Raw genomic sequence first — 16,444 nt, forward strand, 5'->3', positions numbered from 1 at the left:
TGAGTGAATTAATCCAAATGTTTACTTGTAGTTAACTGAAAAAAGGATACATTCAGAGATTATAATAGACATATGCTTGAAATTGTGCATTCTAAAGTTGTGTATCTCATGGATTCATGGAATTTTGCACTTTATGCAAAGAAATGTTTTTAAAATATTTAAGAGAATCAATGATTAACCCCTACATGGAAATCTCAAACTGTGGAGCCTTGGTCAGATTACGATATATGATTTGTTATTGGGCCTAAATGGAGTTTTGAAAGATTTTAAAGTTTATTGATCAATACTCCAAAATTAGAGGATGTCATACAAGGTTCAGGGGTCTGACTGGAGCACAGAACCCGATGCTGTGGCCATGCTGACGGACATCTCCTGAAGTAGTGGTGGGTGGGTCCCTCCAAGGGAGTGAGTGCTCCCTACTCCCAACAGTATGCTGACTCCCTAGAGGGGTCATTCATTTATAACACCTTCTAGGCTCTAGGAAACATTTAGATTTGCTACTCTTCAGATAAAGAACATTATTTCTTATGAAGAAGTATAATGTTTATTGGTTGATTTTATTAAATCTGGAAATTTAACTTTTTTAATTGAAGAATAGAGTTGTATAAAAATAATATTTTGGTTAAAAATAGCTTCTCCTGATATTGTGTAATAAAAATCAACTTGTTTATTATGGCTACATCTCAAAAAGGTTTTGAACCTTTTGGGACATATACCGGAATTTTCAAAGATACAAATATTCTAGATACAAATATGGATCAAATGACTGAAATCCTTCCTATTTTCAGATGACATTTCCTTTCATATAGAATGACTTTACCCTTTACATGACCCAAATACATGACATGCCTTACTTTAATACTACCAAATACAATGTTTCTCAGAACACTATTCCACCAACAATGCCTGTATTTTTCAAATGTGTTTGTTCCAATTTGGATCAAATGATGCAATTATATCAGGCCTAGAATTTGTGAAGCATTGCCATTTTTTAGCTACTTTTCAAAATTTTGCCATTATAGTAGATATTTGGTCCACTCAATTCATGCATGGTGCATCTTTTTTTTTTTTTTTTAAGTTTGGAACTTATGGAAACGGTAAGGTACAGAATATATCATCATGTTACATTCTTTAAGAATAAACAGGCATACCTCCAGGTCACTATCCGGAGGTGGGGAAGGATTATTTTTCCGGCCTCTTCCTCGGGACTTTGACCCAGAACTCCTACATGTTCTCTCATCCAGATCTTTGATAGGTGTGGAGGGGCTCTGCACGGCTTCAAACTCTCCTATAAATGACAAAACTTGTGTCAAGACCAGTACTTCATTTTTAGGTCAGGTATGAATCTTCATTGTTGATTATCTTCACAAATTCCTGTGTAGCAGAAACTGCCTTATGGCAAAATAGTTTTGTGACCCCGAGCACACAAAATTCTGATTCAAAAAGTTTGTAGGTCAAATAAATAGAACCCCTAGTAATAAACTCTATGTTCTATTAAACCTGAGTGTTTTTATATTATACATATCTTTAATGTCTTAACTGTGCTCCCATCTATATATTTATGAACATTCAGAACTATCCTCAATCTCTATTTAAAGAGTTTCTTATACTGATTAAATATGACCCTATTTCCTAGTTCACTCCTCAAACATCTGTAAAGGCTGTGTCTGGGCTGAGGCCACTATCAGAAGCTGGGAACACAATCCAGAACTCTTCCTGGTGGCAGGAACCCAATCAACCCAATCATCTGAGCATCAACACTGCCTCCCAGGTAGACATTAGCAGGAAGGTAGAGTGAGGAGCTGCAGTCAGGTATCCAACCAAGGAACACTGATGTGGGAATGAATGTAGGTATTTTAACCCCTAGGCTAAATGCCTCCCTTCCTCACAACATTTTTGTCACAGTTCAGAAAATGAGATGTCTTCTTCTGGATCAACCCCATCCCTCCACCTGAAAACTTGATTCCAAACCCTACCTCTTAGAAAATCATGCCTCATTAGTGAAACTCCCTGTAATACTCACTTCAACTTCTTCCCTCTCTAGGGGCTGCCAAAAGTTTAAAATCCTTCCTTCAAAATCACACATACAATCACAGTTGTGGCTCTTATTATACATCTATGGGAACAAGACTGGTAGACACTATTCAATTAAGGATTTTCTTTTAGAAGATAGCCAAAGTAGATGAAATGCTTGGTCCAAAGAAGGACTGTATACAGTGCCGGACAGAATATTTGTCTCCCCTTCTTGATATCTGATTTGCCAAAATCTAGCTTCAGTTCACCAAGCCCTAAAAAAAGTAGCAGGGATAATTCTTCTATTCAAATGCACTGGGATTCAGCAGCTGTGAAGTAAGGAGGCAGAAAGAGCTTAAGAGCAAAGTGAAAATATCTGGCTATGGAGTGTCTGGAGTGTCTGAGCTTTCACAGACAAGATTTCATTCACAGAGGGGCTGGCCCTGTGGCGTAGTGGGCTAAGCCTCTGTGTGTGGTGCTGGCATCCTGTGTGGGCGCCGGTTCATGTCCTGGCTGTTTCTCTTCTGATCCAGCTCTGTGCTATGGCCTGGGAAAGCAGTGGTCTCCCTGCACCAGCATGGGAGATTGTGAAGAAGCTCCTGGCTCCTGGCGTAGGATTGGCCCAGCTCCAGCCATTGTGGCCATTGCAGCCATTTGGAGATGGAAGACCTTCCTCTCTGTCTATCCCTCTTTCTGTCTGTAACTCTACCACTCCAATAAATAAATAAAATCTTTAAAAAAGAAAGAAAGAAAGAAAAGTGCCTTGAAGGATAACTCTGTTGTTAAAAAACAGCTCAGAACAATTGTCTGATCTTTCCTTCATGGGCTTACAATTTCACCATGTACGCGTATTGTGCTTTTTGCATTCTGTTGATAGACTTTTAGACTACTATGAATAAAGCTGCTATATACATTCTTCTACCTGTTTGTGGACAGAAGACTCATCCCTTTAGGTGTAGACCTAGAAGTGGCACTGCCAAGTAGAGAGAAAGCATATGGCAATTTTCAGTACAGATGGACTTTTCCCAAAGTGTATGTATTAATTTAATTTCCACCATTGATAAGAGATACAGTGGATTCATGTCTTTGTCAATATTTGTTATTGTTAGTCTTTTTTATTTTAACCACTATAGATTCATGTTTGTATCTCATGGTTTTAGTTAGCATTTACTTGATGAATAGAAATGGAAGAAAGTTTTTCATCTGTTTCTGACTCATTTGATGTCTTCTTTTGAAATCTTTTGCCCTTTTAACAAACTGGATTGTCTTTTTATTATTGATTTACTAGAACTCTTTATTTGGAAATATTATATGTGTGTGTGTTTGTGTGTGTGTGTATGCCTCTCTGTAACTCTGCCTTTCAAATAAAGAAAGTAAATCTTAAAAAAAGAAGAGATGCATGTGTTCCCATGTCCACTGAAGCATTTTTTTACAGTAGCAAGATGAGAAATCAATATAGGTGTCCATCAATGGATAAATGGATCAGTGGATAAAGAATATGCAAACACTAACACACATAGAGAGGAATACAATTTAGCATTTAAAAAGGAAATACTTTCATTTGGGACAAATATGGATGAAGCTGGACACTGAAGTGTAGTAAGTCAGGCATGGAAAAACAAATACTGTATGATCTTACTATAATATGGAGTGTGAAAAAGTAGAACTTATAGAAGTGGAGAGTGGAATGGGATTACCAGGGGCTGTGGCAGAGCGGAGGGTGATTGGGAGATGCTGGTCAAAGGATACAAAACTTCAGTTAGGTGACAGGAATAAGTTCTAGACAACTATTTTACAGCATGGTGACTATAGTTAATAGCAGTCTTTTGTATTCTTGAAAAAAACTCCTAATAGAAAATATTTTAAATGCTCTCATCATAAAATTAAGTAAGTGGGGTCATTTCTATGTCAGTTATATTGACTTACATATTTTATTTTTAAACATGTTTTATATTATAATATATTTTATTTCCTATTCATCAATTTAGAAAAATTAAGTAAAAAAGAATCATAGAGACTTTCTGTGCAATTTATGTAAGAGGGAGAGCTAAGGAATCAGTTGTCATAGAAATGAAAGGGCATTCATTGTCTTGTAGAAGGCATGGGAGGGAGCTGTTCTATAGTGATCAGTTTGGATGGTACTTTCATTTCTTAATACCAGGAACTTGAGCTCAGCTGGTCATTAAACATTTGTGTATGCTTTTTTTCTAAAAGGAGAAAGTTGCTAATTTCAGTGCCCTTGCCAAATTTCACTGAGGTAGTTGCAGGAGGGCAGAGTAATGCACAGGTAGATAAAAGGTGGTCCATCCTTCCCAACTCAAACATCCTGTTAGTTCCAGTGAGATGAGTTAGCACTTTGATTCCCTTTCTGTCTTTAAGTGAATTACCATGAGTCATGTGTTCTGCCTAAGAACCTGGCTTCTTTTCAGAGGGGGAAGTGATCTTACTGTATCCTTCACTTTTCTGGAGCCTTTGTTAAGTTTAATTAGCTAATGTATCATAATGCGTTTTAAAGTCTCAGGATAAAGGTTAATATTGTCACAAATTTCTAACTATAATTAATATTAGAGATGTTTAAAATATTTTAAAATGAGCTGTAAAAATATCCCTCATATTCTTGTGCTAATCAGTCCTCAAACTTTCTGAATGCAAATCAAAAATACAATTTACTTAACATAAACTTCATGTTAAAGGCAAAGAAAGAGCCTTATAAATATAATGAAATAAAATGTCTGTTCTTAATCAACACAGTAGTGTTTCTTTAACTCCACTGTCAAACTGACTAATAAGATAAAGTAAATAACTGAATGCTATTTGCAATTTCCAAATAACATCAGTCATTACCAACTGCCCTAGGCTTTTGTTGAGCCAACACTAGACAAAGATTGAGTAATTATCCTTTAATCAGAGCAGTAATGAATAACTGCCCCTTATAAGTTTTGGATATTCAGATTCAACTTTATTTCATTAGGCTTATCTCCAAATCAGAACAACCAGCTGTCTCTTATTGAACATAATGTATGTTTCTGTTTTTAAAATGGAACTCAATAGTGGATGTTCTATGAAAAACTGTGGAATGTTTCGTCTTTGCTTTAAGTCCAAAATACAGAAATCAGTCAATGGGAAATATTTTTCTGGCTTTTGGACTAAATCCATCAGATTTCATCAATAATAAAGAAAAATCCCATACTTATAAATTTGTTTGCATTTTGGACACAAGCCAGACCTGAAAAAGCAAACATCAATCTTAAAACTAAGATCTGGAGTCAAATAATTCCTTAAAACTTCAGATGTGTGTTTCTGTGATTCTGGTTAAGAGAATAATAATGTTCCAGTAGAAATAATTTATTTTTAAAACTTGACAGAAAGTCTGATAAAATCTGAAAATTGTGTCAAACCACATTTGTTGGGATTAGTAGTCAATGGAAGCCTGAGGAAAGGACACATTCTGATAGCGAATATGAGAAGGTGATATGTGAACGTGTCTCATTCAAAGTTAGCCACTCAGAATATCCACCTGCCTGCAGTTAGTATTTTTAATATGAATAAAATAACTATGCTGAATATTGGTTATTCTTTAGCTAATGGAAAGTAACTATGTGCATCTTTTCTGGAGAGAAATGAAAGCAAAAGCAACCTTTTATTCAAAGTTCTGCCCAGCATCTAATATATTTAAATATTCATGGTGGTTGTAGTCTAGTAAATTCTAGAACATCTTAATCTTACTTGTCTTTCAATCTTTGATACCTTGATGATCAAACACATCTTTTTTTTTTAACATAGTCACCCTATCTTGTTTCCCTATTCACTGACCATTGAGAAAAATTTCCCATAATGTGATAAGAGTTATGTCAAATATCTTCTTACCTAAAGTGTCTCTACTACTTGTAAAGAAATGTTTCTAAAGTCACTCATTCATTAAATTAAAGTGAGGTCCTTGATGAGAAGTAAGTATTGACTCACAGGATCATGGCAGACTTGCAATGTGTGATTTTAGCTGGACAAGGTTAAGGTGAATGAGGGGACAATGTTTAAAGCCTGAGAATGAGTGCCTCCTTAAATTTTGTGCCCTAGGTGCTTCATCCCCCTTTCCTTGCCCAACAGATGGTACTGGATGGAACAATTAAACAAGAGGCAGGAGGCCTTAAAGGGGCAAGGACAAGCAATTCAAAGGAGCTGTGTGCCCACCAGAGGAAGTAGCTAAAAGGATAATAAATGAAACAGATTGTTGAGAGATGAAGGACAAACTATGCCTACTACACAAATGTCCTTAGGTCCGTGCTAGATTACAGATGGTATTCTCACAAGAGAATGCTACCATTGTCATTAATTCATGATACAAGCTGTTGCAAAAGTATCATCCTAAGTGCCACTTCTTTATGTCCAAATAGGTTTACTTATTAATGTCTTCTGTATTATTTAGTATTTTCCAATTGCTATCATAATTGCTTGATTTTTAATCTTTCTTGTTAAATGGAAATAAATGTAAGCAGAAAGCTCATTCACCACTGAAATAACAGTTTCTAGTACAAGGCTAGGCCTAATGGGCACTCAATACGTACTTGTTCAATGACATTGAATCAGCTTGCTGCTTCTGGGCAATGAGAAAGAATTTATAGTGTATGATCATCTTTCCCTATTTCCTCGCCTTTCCAAAACTGGATTAAACGGGCAGAGATAAATTTAGATCTTGCAAATAACTGAAGACAGAAAAATACACACAAACACATTAACAATATTTCTGAAAATTCTTAATAATGTTCTTATATTTTGAGAGTCGTTTCATATTCTGGATTCAAGTCCTTTATCAGGTACATGTTTTGCAAATATTTTCTCCCATTTGTGACTTGTTTTTTTTAATTCCTGCAACAGTGTTTTTCAAAGGGCAGAAATCCTTGATTTTATAAAATCTGATTTATCCTTGATGGATTATATTTCTAGTGTATCTATAAAATCTTTACATATCCCAAGTCAAAAAGATCCCCTCCTTGATTTCTTCTAGATGTTTACAGAATTAGCTTTACAAATAGTTTTATGATCCATTTTGAATTGTTCTTTATACAGGAGTTAAAAGTTGAGATTTCTTTTTCTTTTATATATAGTTGCCCAGCTTCTTCCAGCACCATTTGTTGAAAAGACTACTCATTCCCTATTCACTTGTCTTTGCATTTTTGTCACAAATCAATTTTACAGTATATGTGTGAGCCTATTTCTTGAGTCTTTATTCTGTTCCATTGCTCTATCCTTTCATCAACACTATACTTTGTTGATTAGTATACTTATATCTTGAAATCAAGCAATGTGAATCTTCTGAATTTGTTCTCATTTTTCAAACATTTTTCGACTATTCTAATTCCTTTGTCTTTCCTTGTAATTTTAGAACCATCTTGGTAATTTCTCCAAATGTCCTTGAATTTTAGTTGGGATTGCTGCATCTCTATTAAATTTCCTTTTAACTTGAGCTGTGTCAAATACAATTCCAGTAGGAAGAAAACAAGCTTCAGGTAATAAAAAATAAAACAGATTTTAAACATGTATGAATAACACAAAGATGTTAAACTAGCTGCCACTGATTCATCAAACCCTAGTATTGTAGGAAATGGTCCCTGACTCACAGAGGTAAAGGAGCTATGCAGTTTGTCTGGCATAAAGGAGACAAGTAATACCCCAAGGATTAAATATTACAACCCTTCTTTGTTGTCAAGTTTGTAAAAAATTAAGAGAGTCTTGCAGAAGGTCCATTCACCTTTTTATAGCCAAATTCATAGAGACTCACTCAATCTGAGATGGAAATCTCCTACCTCCCCATAGGAAGGGTTTTCTGGAATGGCAGAAGAGTTTCATGTTATACAGGGTGCTGTATAACAGAGATTAAACACCAGCACAATTATCTGGGAGCTTTCCTTTTTCTTTTTTAATGTTTGCTTTGTCCATAGTACAACATTTCAAAAACATACAAAAGTCTTTCACCTGGGTGAAGATGTATACCTGGTTGGCTGGTCAGTCCTGGGAGAGATTCCTGCAACTGATAGGTTGAGGTTGATGATGATGTCCCATCGGCTGTGTTATTTGATGCCATATACGCTCCATATGTGGATGCTGAGTAATACTGTGCATACTGGTTTTGGCCAAAGGCTGTGTAGGATGGATAATCCTGAAACAGTAATTGAAATGGGTACGTTTGAAAGAGAAATTACTCTCCAGAATCCATTAAAGAAAACCAATCACTTTGGTCTATCACTGAAAGATTAGCATTTGGCTACACAGCATTGAGTCCACAGCTTTGAGCTGATCCTAAGGACAGATACTATTTTGTGTGTATATTTGTTTACAATTTTTGTTTATTCAAGAAGCAGAGAGAAACACACATATATAGGAGGAAACAAGGAGGTAAGCAAAGAGAGAGAGCCCCTATCTAGCTGGTGGTCTACTCCCCAGATGCCGCAGTGGCTTGTGGGCATTGTGAGACAGCAGACAAATCTGGGTGCCAGGAACTCAATCTAGGTCTCTCACATGAGTCCCAGGGACCCAACTGTTTGAGCCATCACTACTGTAACACAGAGTATGTACTTTCAGGAAACGAATCTAGAACCACTACTGGGTATTGAACCCAGGTACTGTGATACGGACACAGGTGGAATCTTACAAGCTAGATCATTTGCCTACCCCGTGGGTATCTTTTATATATGCGTAGTAATGAACTACCCTTATGATTTTTTGGAAACCAGGTCCAGCACGGAAATTTAAATCCATATAAAGTCTGCATACTCTTTTTTTGAAATAAAAGATGCGTTTATTTATTTGAAAGTCAGAGTTACAGAGACGAGAGGGAAAGAGATCTTCCATCCACTGATTACACCCCAGATTGGTGCAACAGCCCTGGCTGGGCCAGGCCAAAGCCAGAAGCTGGGAGCTTCATCTGGGTATCCTACATGGGTGGCAGGGGCCGAAACACTTGTGTCATCTTCCACCACTTTTTTTTCCAGGCCATTCGTAGGGAGCTGGATGAGAAGTAGAGCAGCCAGGACACAAATTGGAGCCCATATTTGATGCCAGCAATGCAGCCTCCAGCTCTACCCATTATGCTGCAACACTGGCCCCAAGCATTGCATACTCTTCATTTTGCTTTCCATAGTTACTTATCCAAGGATTTACATCTTCACAACCTATACACTTGAAGTGCAACAGAGATGGAATCAGTTCTAATACATCTCCCAGCACTGCCACTGAGGGACAGCTGTTGCTGCCCCTCCCAGGTCACATGCAGACATCAATCTGCATTTTTGTAATTTTTGTCCCCCTTCTAGATTACCCTTGAAGATTCTGTCTTCTTGGCAGGAAATAACAAATAAAATACAATGACTAAGAGATGTTCTTAGCTAGCCTGTCACAAACATGTGCCACCCAAGGCCTTGACTTGAAGTCCTTAGTGAAGTGTTCAAATATTTGGTTTCCCCACTTTGTTACAGAAGAAAATGAAAGCTTTGGACCAATTCCCTGGAACTTTTTTTTTATTTAAAAATTTTTAGAACTGGAGAACAATAAGAATGATTCTTCCAAACCCTTTTACATATGAAGATGATGACTCAGGTTCTGTTGTGATAATCAGTATTTAATATCGAGCATGTTTTAACCCAAGTATCTGTAATGACAAATCCTTTGTCAGGATTAAGATCCCTTGATGTGACATGTTCTGAATGGAACAAATATCCATGTTTGATGTGGTTTCAAAAAAGGAAATTTTTCACATAAGTCATTGTGTGTATTATCAGAAAGGATCAACTTCTCCAGTATCAATTATGAGCCAAGAAAAATATCTCTTATCAAAATCTGAATGAAGCTCCTACTAGCACATCTTTTTGAATAAAACAGTGAGACAAAGTACACAGTGCTTACTTTGTGTCAAGGCACTGTTTTAAGGGCTTATGCAGATTTGCTCACCTAATCCAGACAACCTTCCATGTGGTATAATTATCTGTGCTTTACATGGAAGGAGACTGGAGCACCAAGGGGTTAAGTGCTTTGCACAAGGTCACACAGCTAAGTTTCAGAACAGAATTAGAACCCAGAGTTTCCCTCTCACATCTGTGTGCTGAACCTGTTAACCTGCTAATGTCCTCAGAGGACAAAGAAAGTCCGGATGATTAGCCTCAGAAAACGGTTTTGTGGATGCAAACATATAAAGAAGGTCTCCCCTTCCATTCATTTCCACTATCGTCACCTAAACTACTTTTATGTCCTATTGCAACCAACATGCTCATTTTCTAATTTTATCTCTTTATTTCCATCTTTGACTTTCTCCAAAGACCCTGAAGCCAGAGTAATATTTTCTGAACATAATTTATATGATGGTATTCTCCTGCTCAAATCCTTTAATAACTTCTCATTTGGCTTGGAAAACAATCCAAATTCCTTCCTGTAAACCATAGGGCCCAATGAGAGCTGCCTTATCTCTGTGAATGTGGTTCCCCACTCTCCCATGCACTAATTAAATGCCAGCCTTCTGTAAGCTCAATGACACATGCAGTGTCCCCTCCTTCACGGTTTCTTTGCTTGAAAACGCCTTGCCTTCTTTCTTCACCTAACTCTTAGAAGAGCACAGTTCTGCCCTAAATGTGGTTCCCAGCATATAAGTCTTCCACAAAACCTCTCATTTTCAAAATTTGATTTCTATTAATATTTTAATAGAGTACTGTTTTCTCCTTTCATACTTTCTAATTGTTTCTTTATTTGTGTGTTTTTTAGATTGCTGTCTGTTTCTCTCAGTAGGTTGCAAGTTCCATGACACAGGACTCAGAACTGACCCACTTCTGCCATCACCTTTGTATCCTCCAATATTCAGAATAAGTACTTGATAAAAGAATACATTTGTACACAGACCATAGTCCAAAATAACAATTGTGTTACGCTGATCTCAATGTACTTAGATAGAATTGGTTCTGTTTTCTGATTAAATATTTATAAATAAGTGTTCTTCTCTTTTATTAATCTTTTTGAAATTTTCCCAAGTAGAGTAAAGCTGATTCCTGTATCACTCTGCCTAGTATATATTTCCATGATTATACTCATTAGATCTTTGTGTCCAAATTCTGTATCTTTAGGAAGACTGTGCTCTTCTAGAAACAGGGAACAATTAATTACTAATTTCAATCTTTCAGGTCTAGTAAAAACCCTAACATATAACAGGTGCAAAATAAATCCCTGCTGTATCAATACATAAGTGAATATAATTAAGTAATCAAAAATTCTCAGTTTTTTATATCAAATATGTATGTTGACTCACGTTACATGTATGATTTGTTAAAGGATATCATTTTTTCCAATTCATTCCAAATTATACAGTTTAATGCCATCATAATATTATTCCATACTATTTTAATAATCAATATTTCCTTTTTATTTTCTGTCATGTTAACAGAACCAAATTAGGCGAATGGACAGAATTCCTTCAATAAATCCAAAGAAAAAACACTTGTGCAATAACTTACATTTTAGAATATGGAAAAGTCTAGTAATCATCTTAAACTAAAATAGTGCACTGGCTGCCCAGAAATCAGCTACTCTTCAATCTCAATTGCTCTGAACATGGTTAAGTACCAGGAAATAAGAACACATTAATCTGAAGTATCAACATACTTCAGATGACTCACTCACTCATGGACACTCAGTCTTGTTCCACACAGTATTTTAACAAACTGGCTTTTAAAATTTACAAGGAAACATAATTAAAAGGAGGAGTAATGTCTACTCAAAGCAGGCACAGTCACAAAGGCAAAAAACAACAGCCATCAGGAAAGCAGGAATCAAGAATTTATTAAAAGAAATTACTTAAATAAAATTTTTTTAAACTTAAAGAGCCGATAGTAGTTCTAGAGTCAATTTGCTTAATAACAAACAATATCTTCCAGGATTGAAAATGTAATGTGGTCTACAGTACTATCCTATGATTGACTACAGCTCAACCTGTTGATTTTCATAACTGTGTTTACCAAGAAAAAAATAAAATTGCATAGTATATTTTATGATAATAGGAAAATGTCTAATACATTTTTGTAACTCTATTTCAAGTAATTAAAATAACTATAGCTGAATGTTTAAAGAATAAACGTGCAGCAACCTAAAAGTCTAAAACAGCCAAATCAACATATATCCCAACATTTCTGGATAGCAAACTTCTTACTATCCTGAAACACTATCTTAATTTTGAATAAAGAAACCTTTTCTAGAATAGTGCACATGTGTATGATAACCTGAAAGAATTCTTCATAAATCTGAAATGGATATAAAAATATAAACACCATACCTGTTGTGAACCACTGAAATTCGTTGAATTGGAAACTGAATTATTTGCATAAATAGTAGATGATGGTGCAAAACTAGAACCTAGAGGTAAAGAACAAATTGCACTTAAGAAATATTCCTTGTAAAGTGATGAAAATATTTCACTTTGAAGAATTCCACAATAGAAATATATTTGTATTTTGTTGCATAGTCAGTGAAATCTGAAGTTGGGAAAGTGTTTCGGAAAATATGCTTGTCATGATCCCTGCTGCAACAATTGGTAGAGTCTTTTCTATAGAAGTCTGTTGTTCTAAACAGGAACACATGGGAAAAGTCTCCGCCACGACTGAGGCTAACATTCAGGGGTTGAGTGTCTGCAAGTGCAGGGCTACTCAAAGGATAAAATACCATACATTCTGAGTTAGTCCCAGGAAGCCACTGGAAATTTCAAATCATCACATAAACTGCATTTGCATATAAAATCATTTAAGTTAAATATTTGGACCGGGTTAGGAGTGTAGGAAATAAACACACTGAGAATGATGTTTGGAGTTCCTTGCCATTTTACTCTTTCATGCCCTTTCTTAAAAAAAAAAAAAAAAAATTCAGATTAAGTTTTGAGAGCCTTCTAAAACTTTACTACAGATCTGAAATTCATGGATCTTTAAAGTTAGGACAAAAACAAGTGAACTATCAATTATAGATTCTTCAGAAAAAATGTGTTCTTATAGAAAGTACTTGGCAAGGAGTAAAATCAGACTACTGAGGCAACTGAACATATCAACTTTTTTTTTTTTTTTGACAGGCAGAATTAGACAAAGAGAGAGAGAGAGACAGAGAGAAAGGTCTTCCTTTTTCGTTGGTTCACCCCCCCAAATGGCTGCTACGGCCGGCGCGCTGCGCCAATCCAAAGCCAGTAGCCAGGTGCTTCCTCCTGTCTCCCATTGGGGTACAGGTCCCAAGCACTTGGGCCATCCTCCACTGGCTTCCTGGGCCACAGCAGAGAGCTGGATTGGAAGAGGAGCAACTGGGACAGAACTGGCGCCCCAACCGGGACTAGAACCCAGGGTGCCAGCGTTGCAGGCAGAGGATTAGCCAAGTGAGCCGTGGCACCGACTATCAACATGTTTTGACTACTGATATATTAGGTAATCAATGCACTAGATCTAGCCTGAAAGAGCCAATACAAATGTATATGCAGAAAACAAAACAAAACAAAACAAAAACAAACAAACAAAAAAAACAAAGTGCTGTCAGCCTGCTCACTGAAGCTGTGTGGTTCACTGTGGCCATGACGTGTACCCAAATATGTTTCAACCTACTGTCTAGGTAAATGAGACTTGCTGTTTCATAAAATGTTGATATTGGTTGATTCAAATATATTAATATAGCCCCAAATTTATGACTAACAACACAGATAAAATGACAGGTAAGAACTTTCAATGCTTTTAGTGCTAAGAAACATTTTTGCTGCAACTATTACACAAAGATCAATATAATTTTTAATAGGAGTCAAAAACAATGTAAGATAAAAGATGACCCCTATTGAAGTCTGGAGGGGTGCAAATTATATAAGTATGTAGTTACTTCAAGAAATACAGCATCAGTAGGAGAGAGGTATTTCAGGAATGAAGAAAAAAATCTTCCATCACTCAGTGATAAGTAAAACTTAGAAAAGTGCTAATTCACTTTTAAATATAATCAAAACAGCATTACATACCTAAGGAATACAGAAAAGAAAATACTGGTTTGTGCAATGAATCTTTTAAATCGCTTAACTCGACACCAAACGTGTGACTAACCTGGTGGTTGGTTGGCTTTGAGCTTGCTTTGCTTGGCCTTGGTTTCCTGCTGATGTTATGCAGCTTAAACTTAAGTATTTACATTAGGTATGGGTCATGTTTCTTGATGTATATTCAACTGTTTTCAGCATATTTCTGCTCAGTTATTTGTCTTTCTTAAGAAACTGTGTGAGCAGTGGTAAAGTTTAAAACTGATTTCATGACCGGATATTCCTAGTCTGAAGCCAAGGCGTCTCACTCAAAGAATTAGTTCTCACCTAACGCTTTTCGTGTGTGGCTACTTACCTGGCATTTGGTAACTATATGGTGTCTGGCCTGGCTGTGGAGTAGAAAATCCTGGGCTGTAACTGAGGCAGCCACTCTGCAATGGAGCCTGAGTCTGGGAAAGTCCACTCTCTGTCTTGATGGCGGGCAACATCACACCCAAATCTGTTCAGGAAATGCATGAGCAAACCACTTGATTAGTCAGATGATATTCACATACAACAGAACACAAAACTATTAGTCAGCAGGATTACCTGCTTTTAACCAAAGAAGGAGAAGATAGAAGACGTGAAATACCATAAGTGGGCAGGCTGTAGGGCTGTCCTGTCTGTGAGTAGGCTGTGTAGACGGTTGTCTGCTGCATCCCCGAATACTGAGTCTGGCCTGCATAGGCAGACATTGTTTGAGCTGCTGGTGTAGAAAGAATGTGTGGATAGGGCCTAAATATCAGAAAAATAGCATTACTGTGGCAACAAAGACTGCATATTAATTCAGACAGCTTAGATTCAGTGAAGTCCTATACTATCCAGCAAGTAATCTTCCTCCATACCCATAATGTAGCTTTAACCACCTAGGAAAGACCAGGCTCTGCTGCAAACAAGTCTAGTGACCTTGAACAAATCATTTAAACTCCCTAAGTCTACACCTTAACTGTAAAATGAGGAATTTGGTTTCAGTCTTGTATCTGAAGTATCTTCTGAATCTAAAAATGTTTATTTACACCTGAAATAGTACTCAAATTAATATGTAAATGCAGAAAATGCAGCATTTATGGTTAATTTCTACCTTCCTGAGCACAATACCATGTGCAGACACTAGGAGTAATCTCCTGCTAAGCTGTGACTAAAGAAGTTTATTCAAAAGCCTTTCAATAGGAAATTTTAACAAAAACACAAGCAGAAACAAAAACCAGGGAGGAGGCTTCCTGAGAAATAATGTAATGTCATTCTCTACACAATGTTTCATTTTATGTAGCATTCTCCCTGGCTATCCAATCCTCAGCCTTTACTTCAGGACACTGCAGAAAATAACCTGTTATCTTTAAATGGGCATGTTTCAGGAGCAAGCATCTTGGCTCAACTGGCTGATTCCAAACAAATTCAGATACAAACTCAACCTAGTTAAATGTGAAATGTCTATTCCTGTCCTCAATGAAGTAGATTATACCTTAGGCAAAAAAACCACTAAAGCATATTCTCCAAAAATATGCTAATTAGAATTTGAAATCCAATGAAAATATTTCTAAGATGGCATGAATCATGAAGTGTAGATGTTTGTATAAAATGTAATCCCTTTAGATTCAAAGCAGCCAGTACTTTTAAATTGTCATTAAAAATAAAATATATTCAGGCTTGAGCTTGAAGTTTTCCTCAAGGTATAAATATCTAGAATGAAGGGAAGTATCCAGATAAAAGCTGGTATTTCTAATTTACACAGGATATTTATCTGTATTTATGACCAAGTAATATATATCAACCACATATCTCTGATACACTTATAGACATACATGTTTGCCAATTTAAAGTTGTTCTATTGTGTGAATACAAATTAGTAATTATAATTTGGGAAAATCATTCCAGCAAACCTGAAAGAATCTACTGAGTACTTACTTGGAAGGATACAGCTGTGGGGAATACTGATGCGCTGATCTGGGGCTGTAGCCGCTACTTGTTATTACTGCAAGACACAAACAAACCAGTGCACAAAATGCTGCTTCATAAATCCATTTCACTACAGTGTACATAACCAGTTTGAAGAAATGATCATTAAAATGTTAAACATATGTTTTGAAAATTAATTTATTTTCTTAAAAAACAGAGAAGTCATTTTCTAAAATGCATTTTCTAAAGTGGAATAGCTGCCTAAAAACTTTCTCTTAATTAAACCACTTCAAGGTTTGTTCTAAGAGCATGCAGTGAACACTCCTCTTCATATTCTCATACTGCTAGCATGCTCTCTAGTATTATGCTATGAATAAACATATTTTATTATAGGGTAATTGAGCTTTTATGATATGAAAAAATTTTAAATGTGTAACCTTTACATTTTAAATTCCAAATATTATGGCACTGTATATTGATCTT

General features: G+C 36.2%; 1 protein-coding gene across 16 annotated transcripts in view; it reads right to left on the bottom strand.

The window, feature by feature from the left end:
* The window catches only part of EYA4 (EYA transcriptional coactivator and phosphatase 4), a 344,532-nt gene that overhangs the window by 37,611 nt on the left and 290,477 nt on the right, over nucleotides 1-16,444 (bottom strand). For 15 of the 16 annotated variants that reach the window (XM_070073546.1, XM_051854317.2, XM_070073543.1 and 12 more), the window contains 6 exons: nucleotides 15,971-16,037; nucleotides 14,658-14,800; nucleotides 14,382-14,525; nucleotides 12,317-12,396; nucleotides 8,002-8,167; nucleotides 1,152-1,288 (listed from right to left, as the gene is read on the bottom strand). In XM_070073546.1, the coding sequence (XP_069929647.1) occupies nucleotides 1,152-1,288; nucleotides 8,002-8,167; nucleotides 12,317-12,396; nucleotides 14,382-14,525; nucleotides 14,658-14,800; nucleotides 15,971-16,037 (737 nt within the window). The remainder of the gene's footprint in view (nucleotides 1-1,151; nucleotides 1,289-8,001; nucleotides 8,168-12,316; nucleotides 12,397-14,381; nucleotides 14,526-14,657; nucleotides 14,801-15,970; nucleotides 16,038-16,444) is intronic. The other variant, XM_070073551.1, reaches the window with a different exon arrangement.

Source organism: Oryctolagus cuniculus, chromosome 5 (genome assembly GCF_964237555.1).
Source record: "Oryctolagus cuniculus chromosome 5, mOryCun1.1, whole genome shotgun sequence".
Taxonomy (NCBI): Eukaryota; Metazoa; Chordata; class Mammalia; order Lagomorpha; family Leporidae; genus Oryctolagus; species Oryctolagus cuniculus.